Source organism: Ambystoma mexicanum, chromosome 1p (genome assembly GCF_040938575.1).
Source record: "Ambystoma mexicanum isolate Mex_15411 chromosome 1p, UKY_AmexF1_1, whole genome shotgun sequence".
NCBI lineage: Eukaryota > Metazoa > Chordata > Amphibia > Caudata > Ambystomatidae > Ambystoma > Ambystoma mexicanum.
The window spans coordinates 458698853-458720521 of record NC_090921.1 but is presented as its reverse complement, the minus strand read 5'-3'; the positions used below and the strand labels follow the sequence as shown (position 1 = coordinate 458720521).

The 21669-nt window shown below is 45.2% G+C and overlaps 1 protein-coding gene across 4 annotated transcripts in view; it reads right to left on the bottom strand.

Annotated features, from left to right (window-relative positions):
• Positions 1-21669, bottom strand: part of REX1BD (required for excision 1-B domain containing) — a 298422-nt gene that overhangs the window by 253053 nt on the left and 23700 nt on the right. For all 4 annotated transcript variants that reach the window (XR_011303914.1, XR_011303913.1, XM_069649293.1 and 1 more), the window contains exon 2: positions 835-879. Coding sequence is in view for 2 of the 4 variants with exons in the window: in XM_069649293.1 (XP_069505394.1) it covers positions 835-837 (3 nt within the window). In the remaining 2 variants the exon portion in view is untranslated. The remainder of the gene's footprint in view (positions 1-834; positions 880-21669) is intronic.

The following is a 21669-nucleotide window of genomic DNA, read 5'->3' as shown; positions in this document are numbered from 1 at the left end:
GGCCATGGAGAAATTAAAACCCTTAGGTCCTTCCCTTTAGATCACAGCCAGCATGCGGTGGATGACCACACAGTTACATGCTTTCCTCTAACCGCTTGGTTACATTTTCTGACACCACCTATCTCTGGTCCCCATCCTTGTGGAGTCCAGCATGAACAGGAAATCAAATATCAACAAATCAAAATTAAAGAAAAAGCACAAGCAGACATGAGTTCAGACAAACACATGGCTAAACTAGACTGGAAGGAAAATAAAAATGGATGTGGATGCAAACAATGTGATATAGGTTATATGATATGAACTATTACAGCATTGTCTTACTGTGGCAAAGTTATGGCCCGAAATATTCAGGTACCATCTTGAATTTATTTTTTTAAATCACAGCAGATCATCCTCAATGGCAGGTGTAATATCAAGCTAAATATAAGAATTAATCTTTTTGGCTGGTAAAGGTCCTGGTGTTTTGAAAATGAATTATCGTAGGATCATGGAAAGGTGGGATCATCCATTCACCACATCAATGACCTACAAAATGTATTAACTGGATAAACGTTTAAAATATATTTTACTTCCAGCAAACAGTTTTAGGATTTTGAGGACTTTCAGGCATATTTTCTAACACTGTATGATTAAGATCTAGGATCACGCAATAACAACTAAAACTTATAAGGGGCTTTAAACAAAGAGGCGATATTAGACCAGATTAAACACAAAGTTAATAATTCAGACTATTTAGTGAGTTGGGAGATCACATTTATTAAATGACTTTAAAATTGGAAGGTTATCTTTAACAACTTTACTTTGCAAAATAGCAATTGAAAAAAACATACTCACCATTCTAGGAGGTGCAGATGAACACAGTAGGCAATCAAGCAGGGACTAAAATAAGATGAGAAATAAAAAAACTTGCATAAAAAAGTGTCAGTTTTCTGATATTCAAACCAGTAAACTTGCATTGTGTACAGGTTTTTCTTTCATGTAGATGTGGAATTCTGAGTTCAGCTCTTTAATACCTGCCCATCTTTTCTTTATTACTACTGTCTTTATTGTGTGAGCATGCATCTAATCGAGGAGATTAGCAAACCGACAGAACCATCAAATGTGAACAAAGAAACTCCCTCTCCCTTCCTTACATACCTTGTGATACTCCTACCACTAGACAAGAATTACACTGCCCATTTGACTGTCTCTCCAACCAAAAGGAATTCTCATAGGACACATATGCATCTCAGGTTTCTTAATTAATGCTTATTTTGTACATGCTAAAATGAATGAAAGAAAACCTCACCTGTTAAAGTCATGCATGGGACACAATATGTAATCCTATAAATTGGGTTTATTGGCCTGTTTTGATGTTCCTGTATTTTCTTTTTTATTTATGAGAGGTTTGTATTGTTCCACATGCAGAGCAGAGTTTCAGAGTGCAAGGGAGGGGACAGGAAGCAAGGCAGGAACTAGCAGGCTGGGGGCGTGGGGGAGGGTGAGCAGCAGTTGAGTATCACAGGGGAGAAAGGTAAGGTAGATTTTCAGTTACCATAAAAACCAATATGTGCATTCAGTAGTGTGTTGCTAATTTAGGCCATTGATACCTAGCACAATTTGTCAAACATATTAATTTGGTGGCATTTATCAAAATTGAGCCTTTGGTACCCCCAGGGCCCTATTCTGAAATAAGCTGACAACTGCAAACTAGATAGGTCTGAAACATCAAAGTGGCAGTTCCAGTCTGAACTAACAGAAATAGTTCCCGGTATGTTTCGGGGTTGACAGAGTTCTCAACATTTCAGAAACCTAGCAGTTTTAACAAAAGTAAAAGGATTAAAAGTTATATCAGAGCCATTGTATTTTAGGAAATCTCCACATTGTAGACGTGGGAACAGGTGGCACATAAGCAAGAAGGTCAGCTACCAACCCCTAAACGGTACACATGCTGCAGTCCTTGATGCTGCTGACCTGCCTTGAACTAAAGTGATTGTGTCTCTGCAGCAAAATCATGGCAGTGTTCAATTATTATCCTTTCTTTGCAAAGGTGAGGATTACAGTGGCAGAGGTGGCAGCAAAGATATTGGAACGGTTTTCCTTGCATTTTTATGCATTTGTCTGCTCAGTTTCAACATCTGTGTGTAATGGTGGAGTTTTGTCTCACACCAGGACATTGGGCCTCATTACGACCCTGGCGTTGGACCATGGTGCTATTAGCACCATGGTCCATGCCGGATTCCGCCATGGTGGATGGTGGAATTACCACCCCATTACAAGGTTGGCGGGGCGGTAATTCCCCATTCACCATGGCCCCTTCCCCATTCCCATTTTTGGCCCATAGGGCACAATGGGAATGGGGAAGGCGCCAATTACGACACCGTAAATTACGGTGCCGTAATTAGCACCAAGGTCGCTTAGCGCCTTGGCCTTTAACGCCTGTAAAAAGCAGGCGTTAAAGTGGGAATCTGGCGTTAAGGGTTTAATGGCGCCGCAGCCTTTTAAGGCGCCGTTAACCCCTTAACACCAGGGTTGTAATGAGGCCCATTATGCCCTACTGGCTAGTGAGGATGGGTGAATGATTGTATGCCTACCTCAAAGAATGTGAGAGACCACAATGGGACAAAAATAGTTATTTAAAACCAATGGATGACCCTACAGAAAGATTTCTATCAAACTTTAAAGAAAAATCATTACATAGATAATTAGAGAATGGGTTTCCAAACAAGAAACTCATTTTTTGATGCAAGATAGACTTAAAGTTCCAACATTCTATATTCATTCAAAGTTTCACAAATGTAGAGTGAATCCCCCAGGTCGTCTTATATTTTCTGGGGGGAAATCTGTTGTGCAACAATTATCAAAATATGCAGATTTGTTTGTTTGTTTGTTTATTCAATTATATTGCGCGCCGGACCCGAGGGTGGGAGGGCGCAGGAGCAGACAAGAATATTCTCAGCTTAGTTACAGTGCTTTACAGTATTTACAGTGAGTACATAGGTTAAGGCAGTTACAATAGAGGCAGTGATATACAGTTTAAGAATATACATATTTACATGGTATACAGTAGCATGATAGGTTAGGCAGTCAATTAGCAGTAATTGCGTTTTAACCACTGGATGTAGTTATGTCTGAAGTGGGTATAGGATTGAGAAATCCTTAAGGAGGGCGGTAGGGCGTTCCAATGTTGGGGTGCTTTCAACTGAAAACTGTTGCCGCCCATTTTGGTTCGTTTGAACCTAGGAACTATGAGCATATTTGCATTTGAGGTTCTGGTGGGTCTGTTAGGTGTGTATCTATGTATTCTGTCGATTAGGTAGCGGGGCAGCATTGTTGAGGCATTTATGGGTTAAGGAGGCTACTTTTAGCAGGATTTTGTCTGTCGTGGTGAGCCAGTTATGAGTTATTTGTACCCAAAACAGTTTACTACAGAAATTACGTCCCATATAAGAGGATACTACTACGGCACTGACCCTGATGGAGGGCTACGAGTTTGATGCTTCAAAAAATAGGCTTGTGGGTTTTGACATTGTAGTACTTTATCCAAAAATCCCCCAAGAAACCACACTATGAGCTATTAAGGAGTTCCTGTACAGCGAGAGAGAAATTAAAGGATAGTTCCGGGACTTTTTTTTTATTGTTCCTATGGTTCGGCCATGTGTTTTTAAGCATAAATCGGTAGATCGTAGAAAACTTTCCTATGGACCTTACCCGACTTTTCGTCCATTAACGCACTCGAAAACATCCGCCATTTTATGATAATCCTATCATTTCCCCCCCATCGCCCTGGCTCACCTGCTTTTGCGGCACTAAATCAAATCCCCCGCCCCTGAGCCTGACATCAGCAGACGCGTACCGCCCATTTCCCGTTTCGTGTCAACAATCGCTGCGCCTCAGCTAATGAAGTGTCGCCATGGAAATGGCAGGACGCCTCTTTCCTCAATAAGTATAAACACACCGTTTCACAACACACAGCAGCAGATTTTCGAATCCATTCCTCTCTCTGTGTTACTTTGAGTATTCTGTGACTCGTTTCTGTGCTCTGGTCAGCTACCTTCGTTGATTGTAGCCCGTGTGAACAGATACCAGTACCACCGCTATAAATTATTTTACTTTCTTTACCACACAATGGCTACAATAATGCCGTATATGTACGAGCCCGAGTACACCGAGGAAGAACTACTGGAAAGGCAAGCACGCGAAAACGATGGGGATTCGGACGGCAGTTGGGAGGACCAGTCAACGGATGAAGAGCCTGGACCATGTCGCATGGACGGCGTCTCCACCTGGTGCACGTGCAATCGGTGCGAGCTAATGCCAACTGAGGAGGAGAACTGCTGCTGCCGTGAAAATTCCGGGTGCTTGGCCTACATTTCGGAAGGCGAGCCAAGTCCGCAATGCATCACCGAGCTGCCAGAGTTCAGGGAAGCCTGCCTCTCACGGACCGTGTTGAGGATGATGATGGTGCTTATGCACGAACTTCGCGGCACTGTTCGTCCGCGTAATCCGAGTAACGAGTAAGTATACTCTGGTTGTGATGTCAGTGATGCCACTACTATGTGATGGTCGTCTCCCACATATAAAATTACATCTACATATCATTCGAATGCATGTAAATTGGTTCCATATTGTGCATTTTCTAGATAGAATTTTTTTCAAAGCAGAATGACATTTTTTACCTGAATCGACAGTGATAAGAAAGTTTTGTCATTTTAATACAGTTTGCATCTTTCATTTTCACAGGTGGTACAGGCTGGTGGCCTATCGTTGCTTCACTTGGTGGCTTCACGGGAGGCTCGGACACCGCGTTCGGAAAGTAATACCTGCCTGTGCGGTACTTGCCATTAGACAACATTTCCCCAGCGACAGTGGACAATACCGCGGATTTTCCCTGGATGTGCTGCAACCGCAACTTTACAATGTGTAATGTTTATTATTTATGTTCAATTGAAATTAAGATCTAAAATAAAACCCAACATATATTTTAACAATGGTTGTTTTGATTTTTTAAATGAATCTAGTGTGTCTCCATTGAATAGTCTTCCTGTGCCTTGTCTTGTCACACCACATGTCTCCGGCCAGCATCCTCCCTCACGCTGGCCGCCCACCTTCAATCCACATAACCGTTGAACCCATATGCAGCAGACATACATATGTTATTTTGCGGGTTGGCATCAAGCCTCCCGGCCTTGCCTCCTCCCCCAAAAATACTTACCACACCACTTTGTTCAAGCGTTGGCAATAAAAGGAAGGCCGTTGGATTTTATTGATACAAAACATGGTTATAGGTAAATAATCAATATGGTTGATCATAATAAATCATCCTTTTGGGCACCGGGTACAGAGATGACCACCTCTGGCCCGTGCCGCCTTGCCACCACAGGCCAGCCTGCTGCTGACTAACTGCCTAGGCATCCAGGGTCTCCAGGGTGAACTGCACCCATATATTCTCCTGGGAGGGTGAGGTATTTATAAACTCACCCCCCTGCCTTCCATGTACTAGATCCTGCAGCCAGCCTCTTACATGCAGTTAGATGGCCTCTCCTTGGTGAGGCCCTGCGGCAAACGAGTCTTGTCTGCACGACCACCGCCCTAATCCACACCCCCCCCCCGCCCTATCAAAGGCACCGGGGTACTTGCGCTGCCAAGTGGAGCTGTCAGGGAGCGATAAAGGCCAAAGACCATGTACACTTCAAAGTGGTCTATAGAGCATGGGTTGTTGTTCCCATGTCTACCTCCAGACCCCGTGTCTCCTGCCAAGCATCCCCCCTCACGCTGGACGCCCCCCTGCAATCCACATAAGTGTGTCTCCATTCACGAGTCTTCCTGTGTCTTGTCTGCACGACCACCGCCCCAATCCACCCCCCGCCCTATCAAAGGCAGTTCGCACCGGGGTACTTGCGCTGGCAAGTGGAGCTGTCAGGGAGCGATAAAGGCCAAGAGGTGCCAAAGACCATGTACACTTCAAAGTGGTCTATAGAGCATGGGTTGTTGTTCCCATGTCTACCTCCAGACCCCGTGTCTCCTGCCAAGCATCCCCCCTCACGCTGGACGGCCCCCTGCAAACCGCATAATGCCACGACTTATACACGTCATTCATTCACAAACACACCCCTGTTTCGAATTCTTTATAACCCACTTCATATTTCTAATGAGCACTTCTTTGCGCTTTGCTAGTCAACCCGTGAAGGTGCTGGCTATCTGCTCTTCGTCTCTGTGAACTTCCGTGACCACTTCGAGGAAACTCCTCAGTTTGCAACCTGTGAACTGCTCCCTGTTCTACGACAAGAAACTACTCTGATCCCTGCATCTAACTGTTTGTTCGTCAAGGTAAGGCCATGTACCATAATCATTTTGCGTCCAATTTCTTTTCGTTCAAGACAGTACATGCAAGGAACTAGTCACATGTTCTGAGTTTACATTGGTATTCATAGAGAATTGTTGATCTTTACTTTTCAGAACTTTCCACAATGCCTGCCTGTTCCATTGGCGGTTGCCCTTCGAAGACCCATAATAAATCTGAAGGTACTATAATGCATGTTTTCCCTAAAACAATAGATCAGATAAGAGAATGGGTCCGATATTGCGGATATCCACCGTTTGAGCTTGAAAGTAGAGTCCTAGAAGTCTTTGCGGACAAGAGGGGTGATCGATACCGCATCTGCAGCAGGCACTTTACCTCTGACATGTACTCCACATCATTGCTAATAAAGAAGAACACACCGCGAGCGAGGCGAAAATTGCTCTCAACCGCTATTCCCACTCTATTCGTCCACATCCCTCCACTGGTGAGTCAAGTTTACGTATTTATCTCTCGGTCTTGCGGTAGTGTGTAGCATTAGCTAACAATCATTTCCCCATTTATGTATCCACTCAATATGAAGGCGGAAGATTCTCCATCCGTGTCGTTATTGCAGTCATCAGCCACTTCAAGCGCCTATCGGGTAATCTTACTTGGCTATTCTGCCACTGACTTGTTTTAGGCATGTAAATCAATAGTTTTAATTTATCGTGTAATTATTTTCCTAATGGTACACCCTTGTACTCGTCCTCTAGTCTTTGTTTTCAGTTATAATTATTGTTATCGAAAATAATGCAAGTACTGTCTTTCAGGGAGATGCTGAGGAGTCCAACGTATTGACGACTACCGTTGATGTCACTCAGATGCTCGAGGTACGTTTCAGGACAGTTCCATCGATGGAGATCATCAGATCTTGCATTCTTGTAGCGTGATTGTTACACAAATGTTTCTTTCGTTTTTAGCCATTGATATGTCCTTCTGTCGTCGCCCTCCTATGTGTCTTCTTTTTTCAATATTGTGTTCATTACTAATGAAAGTCCTATGTTTCAGGGAGTCGATGGAGCATTAGTCCAAGAAGAAGGGGGAGCATGCAGTTACGGGTCGGCGCAACAGCTTGCAGAAGTGTGCACCGCAGTTACATCGTCCCTTGATGTTCTTATGCATTTCGAGGTATGGATACTGACAGTTCGATCAAGCGAAATCATATGACGTGATTACATCCGCTATACTTCCTTCTTTATTAACGCAAGTACTATGTTTCAGGGAGATGACGGAGCTTCTTCTACAAGAACATCACCCCTAGTAGTTGATGCAGATCTCTGGGTGGTGACACTTCCAACGATCGAGCAAATCGAATCATATTTACATATCCATTATTTATTTTAGACAACTGATCATTTGTGCAGGTCTATTTAGATGAGCCGTTCACGCCTGCACAAAGTTTCTGTTCTTTTTATCAAAATAGAAAACCATACTAATGCAATTACTGTGTTTCAGGGAGTCACTGAAGCATCATCTTCAATAATATCATCAATGGAAGTCTATGAGGAGCCCGAGGTATGGATCTTGACAGTTCCATCTAACTAGATCAACAATGCGTGAATAATTGTCGTTTGAATGTTCTACACAAAGCGTTCATTCGTGTTTTGCTATTGAGATGTACGTGGGTATTGGTCCCCAAGTACATTTTGTGTTTTCGATATTATTATACATACTAATGAAAGTTCTATGTTTCAGGGAGCCGATGGAGCGTCAGTGCGTGATGGATGTGCTTATCATGAAAATATAGTCGTTGCAGCGCAAGAGGAAGTGGAGACATGCACACACGAGTCGGAGCAACAGCGTCCTGATGTTGAATTTCGAGGCAAGAAAGTTTCAAAGAAAAGAAAGCAAAAGAAGGTTAGTGTCCTGGTCACTATATTATGTTGTTTTTCACTGTTAATAGTTCAATACTGTAAGTTGTGTTTAAACTGAACATCCCTTTTCCAATCTGTCCTCTAGTTGCGAGTGGGTGTACGAACTAGATCTACACAGACAGTGAAGCGAACAAGAGATGTTGCTTGTCAAACCTTTTGGCAGGGACTTGAGACTGGAGATGCATCGTGCCAATGGGAAGAATATGAAGTGATTGACAACGGAGCTATACCACATCCAGCCATTGATAGTGAATGTCCTCCTGGTAGTTCGGATGCAGTCGGAGATAAATTCACAGAATCCACACCCGCAAAAACTATGACCGCGAGAAAGTTGAAGAAATTGTCCTATTCACCCATTGCCGGAGAAGGAACAGATGTTGCAATGGAAGAGAATGAAGTGGACTACAATGAAACACCTTCAATATCACTGAACATAGCGGAAGACGATATCAGAGATTCTACCTTTCATGTGAGTGACATGTCCTCAACGTTACAGGCCGAACCAGCTGGGATGCAGAGTGACAGTATAAGGAAAGAGGCCAAATTCATTGTATTCGATAGTTGTTTGATTGATATTATTATTCGGTTGAAATGTGGGCATTCGGTAGGTGGGGAAGTATGTGGGGAGCCATTGATTAATGTGACTCGTGCAATTTGAGGCACTAACCTTAAAATACATGCCACCTGTACAAAATATCATCCTTTCTCATGGTCTGCACAACCCATGCTGGGACAACTGCCAGCAGGCAATCTACTTTGTGCAGCGGCTGCACTTTTTAGTGGTTCAAGTTTTAAAAAATTAGAGTCTTTCTTTCAGTTTGTGGGAATCCATTTCATTGCGAAAACTCAGTTCTACAAATACCAAACCGATTATCTATTTCCAGCCATTAGCGAAGCTTGGAGAATGGAAAAAATGTCAATTGATAGTACATTCGCAGGCAAACGGTTCAGGCTAGCCGGTGATGGACAGTGCGACAGCCCAGGATTTTCAGCCAAGTACTGCACCTACCACTTTCAGGACATGGAAAGTAAGAAAATTGTGAGTTCGGTGGTCGTGCAGGTGTCACAAAGTACATCCTCAGTGGCCATGGAGAAAGTTGGCTTTGTAGCATCATTGCAAGAACTACAATCGCGGGGAATGGTGATCGACCTGATAGCCACGGACAGACACGTTTCAATTGCCAAGACAATGAGAGAAGAGTACAAAAATATAAATCACCAATTTGACGTTTGGCATCTTGCAAAAACAATCAATAAAAAATTGTCGGCTGCAGGTAAAAAAAAAGATATGCAAGGTATTTCACAGTGGTCCAAGTCAATCAGCAACCATCTTTGGTGGAGCTCAAAAACATGTGGAGGGTCGTTGGAAATTCTACTGGAAAAATGGCGGTCAGTAATGCTACACTGTACAAACGTTCACCGCTGGAACACGAACCAACATTTCCACAATTGTGAACATGGCCATTTGTCCACAGAGGAGGCACGGAAGAAGAAGTGGTTGATTCCTTCATCACCCACTCACAAAGCCATTGAAAAGATTGTATTTGATAAAACTATAACAAAAGCTTTGAGGGGACTCACGGAATTCTGCCACACAGGAGATTTGGAGGTGTTCCACAATATGTGCCTAAAGTACAGGCCAAAACGATTGCATTTTGGCATGGAGGGCATGATAAATCGGACTCTTTTAGCGGTCTTGGCACATAACCATAATGTTGGCCGTCAACAAAGTAGGACGACCGGAACTTTAGGGACGCTTCGCTACAATAAGGCCTTCACTAAAAGAAGTAAACAATGGGTGATCAAACCAGTGTTTGAGGATATGCAATATGAGTTTATTGAGAGACTTATTGTTGACGTCCTAGATAGGCACATAAATGGAGTTGTGAACGAACCTGTGCAGGGGACAACTGCATTGCCACCCAACATTGCCTCTGTTCCATGTCCACCTAAAGAAGAGCTCATTGAGAAATACACATCACGGTTTAAATGATTGTAATTTGATTGTCTGTTCTCTCGAGTCTCCTCATGTCGCAGGCCCATTGAATATGTGTATCTATCCAACCTTGTTCATTTGCGCATTAAATTAAACCAAACAGTAATATAAATCATTTTTCAAAAAATATAGAATGTCTCCGTATTTATGGTTCTGTGGGGCTGCAAAGCACGCAGACAAAATGCAAAGATGGAGTGTAAATTTCAAGTCCTGTGAGATGGCCTTACACTGAATGTAGCTAACTAGGAATGTGTGTTCGTTCAAAGTGAAGGTCAGCTGCTTTGATTTTTTCTCGGGTGCCAGAATGGCCCACGACTCAGTATAAGGTTCTATTGTTATTTGACCTTGACAGGCCGGGACCACGTAAAAAAACGATAATGAATATAATTTCAGAAACGAAAGCCATTTCATGTTCGTTCATTAGAAGAAATAACGTCGGCATAGAAGGAGTGGTATTTCGGGGCTGCCCTACGCACAGACACAATGGAAAATGCAAATATAATGTAAGTAACTCTTTAGATGAGTTTATACCGCAATTTAATTACTATACAGTAGCTTTAAAGACGGGTTAAGTTGTACTTGTTCATTCTATGTGGCATATTGTTTTGTACCGCGCACTATCTTGGGGAGAACCGTCTCCTTTTACGCAAGCACCTCAAAACCTTCCTCTTTGCTTCTGCTTTCTCTCTCCCTCTCCCCTGCTACAACTGGTCCACTGTCTGCGACCTCGGTCCTGGGCCCTTCCACTCTCCACCTGCACTCCCTGTCAACCCCTGCACTGGGGGACTGTCTCAGTATCCTACAGCCCCCCCTTGACGTATAAAACCCAGTTGCACTGTCCTAGCTATGAAATAATTTCCCGACCTAATATATAAAATGAATAATTTTAATAAAGATCTGATGGTGAGACTAATTTCATTTTTTATGTTTTTCAAATAGGTACATCATCCATTATTGTCTGTGTCACGAGTACCAGACACCGGCGGATGGCTTCTATAATCGCCAATTGCTTCTCCGCGTGAACAACGTTAGCACCCTGACCATTTTGTGGGACGATCGCCAAGTATAAGTATGCCCTTACGCGGTACTAACGGCTAGATGCAACATACAGACCGTTGTGGTGGCCTAGTGCCTCGTTGTTGGAACAGCCATGCGATTATCAGTGCGACCGAAGAGCTTATTTTATCGTAAACCAACACCCTGTGTACTGCACACGAACATCGCTTGCCTCAAGACGAAATATTTTGGATCGAAAAATTCATTGATCTAAGACCCTGTGTACAGCAAAGGAACATCGTGTGCCTCGAAACTAACTTTTTGGAACGTGAGCAAATAAAAATGCAAATCGCTGAATATTCTAAAAACATTTGATGTCCAATAAATGTACTTTGCCAAATGTACAATCTTGCCGTTTGCTTTTAAACCACAGTTTCATATTCCGAATTGTGGCGCTGTATTGTGAGATGATCTAAGACCCTGTGTACAGCAAAGGAACATTGTGTGCCTCGAAACAAACTTTTTGGAACGTGAGCAAATAAAAATGCAAATCGCTGAATATTCTCAAAACATTTGATGTCCAATAAATGTACTTTGCCAAATGTACAATCTTGCCATTTGCTTTTAAACCACAGTTTCATATTCCGAATTGTGGCGCTGTATTGTGAGATGATCTAAGACCCTGTGTACAGCAAAGGAACATCGTGTGCCTCGAAACGAACTTTTTGGAACGTGAGCAAATAAAAATGCAAATCGCTGAATATTCTCAAAACATTTGATGTCAAATAAATGTACTTTACCAAATTTACAATCTTGCAGTTTAATTTAAATGTACAGTTTCATATTCCCAATTGTGGCGCGCTGTGTTGTGTGAGCTCATCTGTGTTGATTTCCTGGTTCTGTGTGGAGTCGCGTAGAAGACGCCTGGGCGCGTTTGCCTACGTAGCACAGTCACGTCACGGATAGAGGCGGGGAATATGAATGTTTTGATCAAGTCTGTTTCAGGGGCGGGGGATTTGATTTAGTGCCGCAAAAGCAGGTGAGCCAGGGCGATGGGGGGAAATGATAGGATTATCATAAAATGGCGGATGTTTTCGAGTGCGTTAATGGACGAAAAGTCGGGTAAGGTCCATAGGAAAGTTTTCTACGATCTACCGATTTATGCTTAAAAACACATGGCCGAACCATAGGAACAATAAAAAAAAAGTCCCAGAACTATCCTTTAACAGCAGTTCCAACTCGGTCATCACGGAATGCATAGAGATGTCATTGATGGAGAATGATAGGCAATGTTTGGCCCAAATCCGTAAACAATTTAGCCCTTCGCCACCTCTGACGGGCGTACCACATTCCTGTACCCCTCCTCGGAAGACCTTGAAAGGTGGCAACCAGCTCCACTTACCTACCCTCAACTCTCGCTCTCCAGTTAAACACTCCTCTGACATCTGCCACCTCCTTGAAGGCTTTGGCCTTGACGTCCTCGCTCTCACTGAGACATGGTTCACTGACAGCTCTGTCCCTACTTTTGACACACTCCTCCATGGGGGCTACAAGATCCCCTCTAAGTCCAGGGCTAAACGGCTTGGGTGTGGAGGGGCACTGATCTTCCCAGAATGAGTCCCTGCTACTACCATACCCACTCAGACCTACTCTTCTTTCGAATGCCTTGTCTGCAGGCTCAGTGTCTCTCCAGTCCTCTCGCTGACTCTTGCCACCATATACAGGACCCCTGGTCCAGTCTTCCTCTTCCTTTCGGAGTGGTCTGACCTCACCTCTTCTCTCCTGGCCTCCACCTCCAAGCTTCTCTTCCTCAGAGACTTGACTATTCACCTGGGCTCCCTGGATGCGGCCTCTGGACTCTCTCTCCCTCACCATTCTTCCCGCCAGTCCGACGCACTCAGACATACCTTGGATGTTCTCATCTTAGCAGACATCCCCATCTCTAACCCTCTCACTTCACCCCTTTCCTAGTCTGACCATGCCCTGCCCTCCTGTCATCTCAACTGGATCTCTTGGGTCCCCCAGCTAAGCCTCTGCATGCACAACCAGTATCATTCTCCATCATTCGACTGATGAAGCGAGTGTCTGTTGCTGCTTTTGCCGCCACTTTTGTTCCCACCCCCATTCTAGCTACGGACTCTCACACTGGCACTGCCCTTGCTAACCTTCACCTCTCTATCTCCAACACTCTGGACATCCTTGCCCCTGTCTTGATCCAGATGAAGCCTGCCTCCAAACGCAACACCTGGTATGATTCCCACCTAGCCTCTCTGAAATACAAGTGCAGAGTTGATGAGCAGAAGTGGCAGTCCTCAAGCACATCCTCTGACAGACTGGCCTGCTGCCTGCTCCAAAGGCAATACAGATTCTCCATCCGATCGAAGAAGAAAGCCTATATCGAAGCTTGCATCTCTGGGGCCACTAACAACATGGCTGAACTGTTCAAAATCTGCAAGGAACTTGCCAATCCTTATACAATCTCCACCCCTCCTCTACCTTCCCAGACCCTCTGCACTGCACTGGCCTCTCACTTCATTACCAAAACTCAGGACATCCGGTCCTCACTCTCCTCTTCACCCCCCTCCCCTTCTCCCTCACCTGCTCTCAGGCATCCCTTGGCCCTGTCCCACATTCCCTTCCTACTCTCCTCTTTTTCGTCCATACCACTGGATGAGATCTCTAGACCAGTCCTCTCTATGAAAGTCTCCTCGAAACAGGTGCTCCCCTGCTACTTCAGAACTATTAAGGACAACATTGCATCCTTGGCTCCAGCCTTGCTGATTTCTGCAATCACTGCCACTTGCTCCTTCCCGCTACCCCTCAAGCACTCCCTTGTACACCCTCTCCTCAAAAAGCCTTCTGCCAACCCTTCCTGCCCTGGCTAACTATCACTCTATCTCCATTAACCCCTTCAGAAGCAAACTCTTGGAGAAGCTGTTCATCTCCCAGCTGACTCACCACAATGAATCTGTTGGTTATCTCCACGACCACCAGTCCGGCTTCAGAGCAGCCAGAAGCACAGAAACTGCACTCTTGAACAACCGTGAAGACTTGCTCTCAAATCTCGATTCCAACTCTCCTTGTATTCTCATCCTTCTTGACCTTTCCTCTGCCTTTGATATGGTCAATCGTGCCACCCTTATAAATCGGCACTGTGTTACCCTTGGCAGCACGGACCTGGCACTGGACTGGTTGACCTCCTTCCTCCTGACTGACCTTCCCAGGTTCAACTGGCCCATTTACTCTCCCCCATCACACTCTCCACCTTCAGCATCCCTCAGGGCTCTATCTTCTCACTGTGGCTCTTCAATATCTACCTTGCCCCTCCACTCCATTTGATCTCCTCCTTCTCTCCTCACTTCCAGTGTTATGCAGACGACACACAGCTCTCCTTCAAGCTTCCCTCCACTTCCTACTCTTCATTTTCTTCTCTCATTCCTGAATGTCTGACTGCTATTCAGGCATGGTGTGCTGCTAACAATTCCTTAATGCCAGTAAGACTAAGACTGACATCCTTCTCATTGGGACCCCTGCTCCCTCCTTCCCGCCTACTCTCTGGCCACCCTCCATGGGCCCCTTTCCCCTCACCCTCCTGTCAGGCAAAAAAATGACTCTCTCTCCTTCTCTCCTCACATTGCGGACCTTGACAAGAAGGCCCCCTTTCAGCTGCACCTCCTCGAAGGCATTCAACCTTTTCTCACCTTCCCACAAAAACTCATTGTATCCAGAGCTCTGGTCCTCTCCAGGCAGGGCAACTGCAAAAGCCTCTTCCTCAATCTGCCTAAATTCTCCCTTCGCCCCCTTTAACTAATCCAGAATAGGACTGCGAGACTGCCTCAAGCCCAGGGACTGCATCTCTCCAGCACTAAAATCTCTCCACTGGCTCCCGGTTGATCAAGTTCAAGACCCTCTGCATCATCCACAAGGCTTTCTGGGGCCTGGGACCCCACTACCTCCAACTCACACCCCCGAAATATCTCCCTGATAGAGCCCTTTTGTTCTAGTTCCAACTCCCTGCAGATCAGTCAGACGCTTTTCCAAGCAGAGAGTGGGATCAGGGGGTAGATCTCTCTCTTCCGCAGGAGCCTCCCTTTGAAATGGCTTCCCTTCCCGTCTCAGGAAAGAGACAGATCTCGTTAAGTTCCACAAGCATCTCAAGAAGATTGGAGAGAAAGAAGGGGGATAATAAGGAAAGAGTTAGAGCTGATTCAGCACTGCACGGAGTCCTGTATAGTGAGAGAGCAAGGGTTCGTACCATGCATATCATGTTGTATTGTGATTGATTGTAATCAAATGAACATAAACCTGCTATTTTTCTAAAAAACCTCGGATGTCAATAATCACCCCATATTGGGCTGGCTAATCACCACAATCCACTGCACATCACTGCCTTAAATGAACTAAACCTTATGAATTGACCATTAATGTGTACATGTCTCCCTATGCTATAAAACCATGTGACCGTCATTCGGCGTATGACTATGCTGTAACCTTCAATTATTGGAATTCTCTCTCCACCACTGCGCCGTTTACTCTCACCCCAAACACATCACCCCCACACCCTTAATAAAGACTACGGTCGAAACGCGCGTCGGCTCTTTGTTTCACCCACATGGCTACCATTGTCACGTGTTACTGAGTACATAATAAACATGTACAGAAACAACCTTTGACTGATGTGTCTACATTCCTCAACCATGCACGCATAACTAGTGCCTAGATAACCGCTCAGGAAGTGGACATCCACAAACTGCCAGCAGCAATTACCAACAAGGCTTGTCAACCCCCCCGAGTATGCATCTCAAGACCCTCCTCTTCTATTTCTTCACTCCCCCCCTCCCGTGCTAATATCCCCCTCTGCCACACATTGACTGGCTGCCTGGTTCCTTCGGAGTCATACAGGGCACAAGTCCCTCCTCCCCTGCCTTTTCGCTGCCCGCTTCATCCCCCTAACATCCCCAACCCCCTTCCTTCCTCCTGCGATACGCGATGGCATTCCCAGTCTCCTCTTTGAAAGTCAGCCTGGAGGCTGCTTCACAGCTGACCCCGGGATCAAGGCCAGTGTGCCGACCGTCACTTGTATTCTGTCATGAGACGCACGCTCAGTGAGGTAGGTACTCCTCTCACCTTGCCCATTCTGAACGACCTTCCAAGGTATAGCCAAGAGTCAATGGCACAAGCCCTGCCATCACCAAAAGCTGAAAATTTCAGCTGTGCACACGCTTGCACTCACCCCCACGACTCATTTGAGGAACCAAAATCTGCGCTCAAGAACGCGCTGATGTCTTTCAGTCCTCCCTCCCTCGTGTGCAGAATGCTCCCCACAATCCTCAGGCATCAAGAACTCTCGCTCCACTGATCCTCAGACCATCACTGTAGTAGGTATAAAACATGTGCCAAAAACACCAGACCCAAGAAGACCTCCCACAATATGTATGTGGTATCCAAAATCAGACCTGGTAAACCAGGCTCCTTTGCTAATATGACTGCCTGTGCTCCTATTTACGATGTAGCTGTGCCAAACTCTGCCAATGTTGCTACTGTACCCTGCAATGCTCCCATCTGCGACCTAACTGTGCCATACGCTGCTAAAATGGTTTCTGTACCCTGTAATACTCCCCATTTATGATTTAACTGTGCCTAACTCCGCCAATGTTGCTACTGTACCCTGCAATTCTGCCATCTGCGATGTAGTTGCACCTTACACTGCTAAACTGTTTTCTGTACACAGCAATGCTCCCATTTGTGATGTAGTTGAGCCCAACTCTGCCAATATTGCTACTGCACACTGCAATGCTCCCATCTGTGATGTAGTTGTGGCCAACTCTGCCAATATTCCTACTGCACCCTGCAATGCGCCCATTTGTGATGTAACTGGGACTAACACTGCTAAAATTGATTTAACCTGTGCTAGCATAGTCTCTGCCACCAACCCGACTTCAAATGTCGGGTGACAACTATAACCTTGCCAACGCCCATACCAGTCTCTCTCCCAATAACACTGCTCCTATTGACTCTGCCTCACCTCATAAAGTCCTCTACTGCGACAATAAATCTATACGCCCACCTATCCTAAATATGATGACAAGCACACTAGACCGTATACCTGCTGCATGTAGCGCCAAGGCAGGCTTCCGCAACCGCCCCGGACCATTTCTCAATCTAGCCTTGGTCAATGCCCGCTCACTACCTGCCCATGCTCTTGACATTAATGACCTCCTAACAGTAGGAAATCGCGATTCCCTCTCCATCACGGAAACCTGGCTGCACGCAGCATAAGGCCCTGCCCTATCCCTTGCCATCCCATTAGGCTAAACCGTGTTCAGGAGCGATAGACTGAATTCCAGGGGGGGTGGAGTCGCCGTCAAAGCAAAAGACTGCCTTAGCATTAGGCCACTCAACACCTCGCTCAACGAGAAATGCGATATCCACTCTCAAAAACTGACCATTTCCCCTACCAACACGATCACTGCCCAAGTCGTCTACCGCCCCCCAGGCCCAATCCTAACATTTGAAGAAGACTTACTTCACACATTAGGAGAGAATATAAAGCTCTCCTCACAAGTGATTCTCCTGGGCGATCTAAACCTAGGCCTTAACGACCAGACTGACCTACAAGCAACCTCTCTAGCAAACTCATTAACTGCCCTTGGCTTCAGTCAGCGCATCTGCAACACCACTCCACCACATTAAAGGGCGTTCCCTTGATTAGCTAGCTGACCTCAATTGCCACATCTCTGTCAAGTCCAATGTTCCCTGCCCGTGGTCCGACCACCGCATCATTGTTTCATTATCTCCCCTTGGCCTGCAAACCAAACCTCCCACTAGGCTGCTAACTGAAGACTGCCTCTTACCATTCCTCGATGCCCTTAAACAGGAGCTCCTGGACACATCAGATCCCAAGGCACTAGTTGATCTTTATACCAAAACACTAACCATCGCAATTGACACCATCGCCCCACGATAGCTCCTAAAAAAGCCAAACCTGCTGCTCATTTCAACTCCTGTACATCCCGGGCCTTTCGGAACATAGAACAATAAATAAAGACTTTTGGAAACCCGTTTAAAGAAAAACCCCTCTGATGCCCTCCAACAGAGGTTCACTAATCTATCCAAACAATACAAACAAGCCAAATCCACTATCTGCAACACAAGAATAGCAAATGCTAAATATGACACCACAGAACTATTCTCCATCCTTAGGGAACTGGAAGCCCCTGACCCCCTAACCTCCACCCTTACCAAAGATTCAGCTTGCTGCGCTAACATACAGAAAGCCATACTGCAAAGAACTGACATGCTTTACAAACAAAATACTCTCCAAACAAGCCAGCTTAAAGCACTTACGCCTGGGTACCAAATCCACCCACATTCCTACCTTTAATATCCCAGGAACCCCACTGTTTCACTTCAGTAAAATCACTGAAAAAGAAAACCTACACATTCTAAAACGTTTGAAACCATGAAGATGCAAAGGGAATGTTTGTACGCCCCCCCCCCTCATCAAAGAACGTGCTGAAGCACTGGCTCGGTTTATCACAGCATTTATCAGACCCTCCAGTTTATAGCGATTTTGCGATCCCGCAAAATGCCGCGAAAACGGCCGTTTTGCGCAAAATGCCGCAAAAACGGCCGTTTTGTGCAAAAACAGCATCTTTTTAAAAAAAAAAAATTAACATTTTTTTTTAAGTAATCTGCAAAAATGACTTTCAAAAAAAATAATACTCAGGATGCCAGGTTCTCAACTTTTTTTTTACACAAGAAATGAAATGCCCTAACACATCTCATCACTTGCGCCTCAAAAAAAGTGCAGCCCAATCCACAAGGGACACATGAATGGGCACATTTTATATGCGCGCCCATTCACCTCCTTGATCAAATAAAGTGGCGTTTCTGTCAATTTAAAAGCGCATCACTCATTTCCAAGCAAGATGCACTTTTAAATGTGCAGAAATTGTAGGCAATCCTACGCGCACGGCATGTGGAGCTGCCACTGCATGACAGGGTCTTTCCTGACACTGTCATGCATTTCTTTTAAGGTATGAACCGCTGCTGTGTCGCTTGCATTTCTGTTCCTCAAACAGGATAAAAATGCCTTTTTTTGGTCGCATTTTACAGCGGCAGGCACCTGGAGGGCCTGACCCTGTGAAAGGCGCTGGAAGCTTGCAGAACACTGTCGGGAGAGCGATACTATTCAAAGTACTGCCCATTTTGATGACAAAAATCTATCGAATGTTACAATTTGACCTATTTCGTCCTGTACTATTCGATCGATTTTTATAAATACTGAACATGTGTTGCGGGGATGTCACCCACTTCCCATGTTCAGTATTTTTGGTCTAGAGTTGTTGCAGAAGTATTTTCCCCTTTTTCCTCAAAATTGGAAGCGGGGACAGAAAAAAAAGAAAATAATGAAAAAGGGACCCTGCGGAGTCGGATCCGACCCACGTTAGAGGGACGGATCTGGCACCGCAGGCTTCCAGGGGAAGTGGCAGCGACCAAGCAGTTAAGTAGGGGAGGTGGTGGGGTGGTGGTGAAAGGTACATTTTGGGTTGTTTGGCTGAAGTGCAAATCAATTTGCAGCGAAATTGACCACGGTCAATTCCGCCGCAAATAATTACACTTCGGTCAAACAACCCAGAACACCATTCAAGGCAGCTGGCCAGCGCACAATTTGCGCTACAGCTCAAGCCTGTGGAAATGCGCTGCTCACCTTTGAGAATAAGGTGACCTGCTCATTTCCAAAAATGGGTTGTCTAAAAATAGCATATCCTCGGCTCTATTTTTAAATGCCCCATTATTTGAGGAACTGGATCAAAATCTACATTTAAAAAAAATAAAAAAATGGTTACACTATGAGAGAGAGGGAGAGTGATGGGTGAGATGTGAAGTGATAGGCAAGTAAGCAGAGGGAGAGCAGTGGGTCAGAGGAGGAAGCGCTGCACAAGAGAGCAGAGGAAGCAGTGAGGCGGTGGGCCAGAAATCTGAGAGCGAGCAGAGGTACAGAAAGTAGAGGGAGTGTGTGGTCAGTGAGCCAGAAAGCAGAGAGGAAGCGGTTGGCCAGAAAGAGGCAGTGAGCTGCAGATTGGGAAAAAGGATGAGGGAAGAGTGTGATAGAATGGGAGAAAGGATGCAAGGTGCAGAAGCAGCACAAAAGAATGAAGGACTGTATATTGCGGGAGGAATTCAGAGTCTAAGGTGTGAGTTGGGAGTATGATTTGGAGTGTGGCAGGGGCTGGGTAGTGCAAATTGTGACTTAACAGTGTGACATAGCACGTGAGTATTTGTATGACAGAGTGAGAGGTTAACGAATGTAAGTTGTGATGGAGAGTTGGTGAGATGTGTGTTGGTGAGAGAGGTGTGTGGGTGTTTGGTGGATTGGACAACATAGAAGGGGCATATTTTCAGCATTACAATTGATAATGATCAATTTAGTTAATACTATTAAATAGGCATGAACATTAAACCAGAAATGTAGCCAAATCAAACACTGTTCTGCCAAGCCAGAGACATCTGGGACTCTTCCAATTAAATTAATACAAAAGATACATAATAATGATACCCTGGCTCTCTTGTAGCATTGCACTCTACCTATTTCATGCAATGTGGCAATCTTACACCCTCCTGTTAATACAAAATGTCCCGCAAAAATGCCGCAATAAATAAAGGTTTGTGCTGCAAAATATGCCATTTCATGCCGCAAAATCCTGGAAGGTCTGATTTATCAACTCCTCCTTCTCGACAGGCACAGTACCGTCCAGCCTCAAAGAAGCCTGGGTCCTACCCCTTTTTAAAAAAACTCTACCCAACAATTACCGGTCCATCAAAACAGTCCACTTCCTACTAAAAATACTTCACAGAGCAGCATATGTACAATGTCACCTAGAAGCAAACCACATCCTAGGAGTTTGTCAGTCGAGCTTCTGCCCAGGCCACGGCACAGAAGCACATCTAGACCTGAAAAACCAGATTGACGAGATCAGGGATGAGGGAAAACCTTACCTGCTTCACCTCCTAGACCTTTCCCACAGCATTTGACTTAGTTGACCCCAATATACTCTGCCACCACCTGAGCCTCCTTCTCCCCGGAAGCGGCATCCGGGATTGCTACCTTCCTAGAAGGTAGAGCAATGAAAGTCTTCTCCGAAAAACGCCAGCGCTGTGCCCTCCCCCCATCAGTTGTCGAGTATCTCAACGGTCATGCATCTCCCCGACTCTACAACATATTCACGAAGCCACTCTTCGACCTCCTGCACTTCATTGGCATAACATACACTAACTATGCCGACGACATGCCAATTCTCCTCCCCCTATCTGGCAATTACACAAACAACACTGCCACGCTGAGCTCAGCATACATAACCATCCATGCTTGGATTGCGACCCATGGCCTCTGTCTCAACGATGAGAAGACCGAACTACTCTGCGTCTGACCCTCACCCGTGCAAAAGAAGAACACTCAGCCTTCAACATCGATAGCA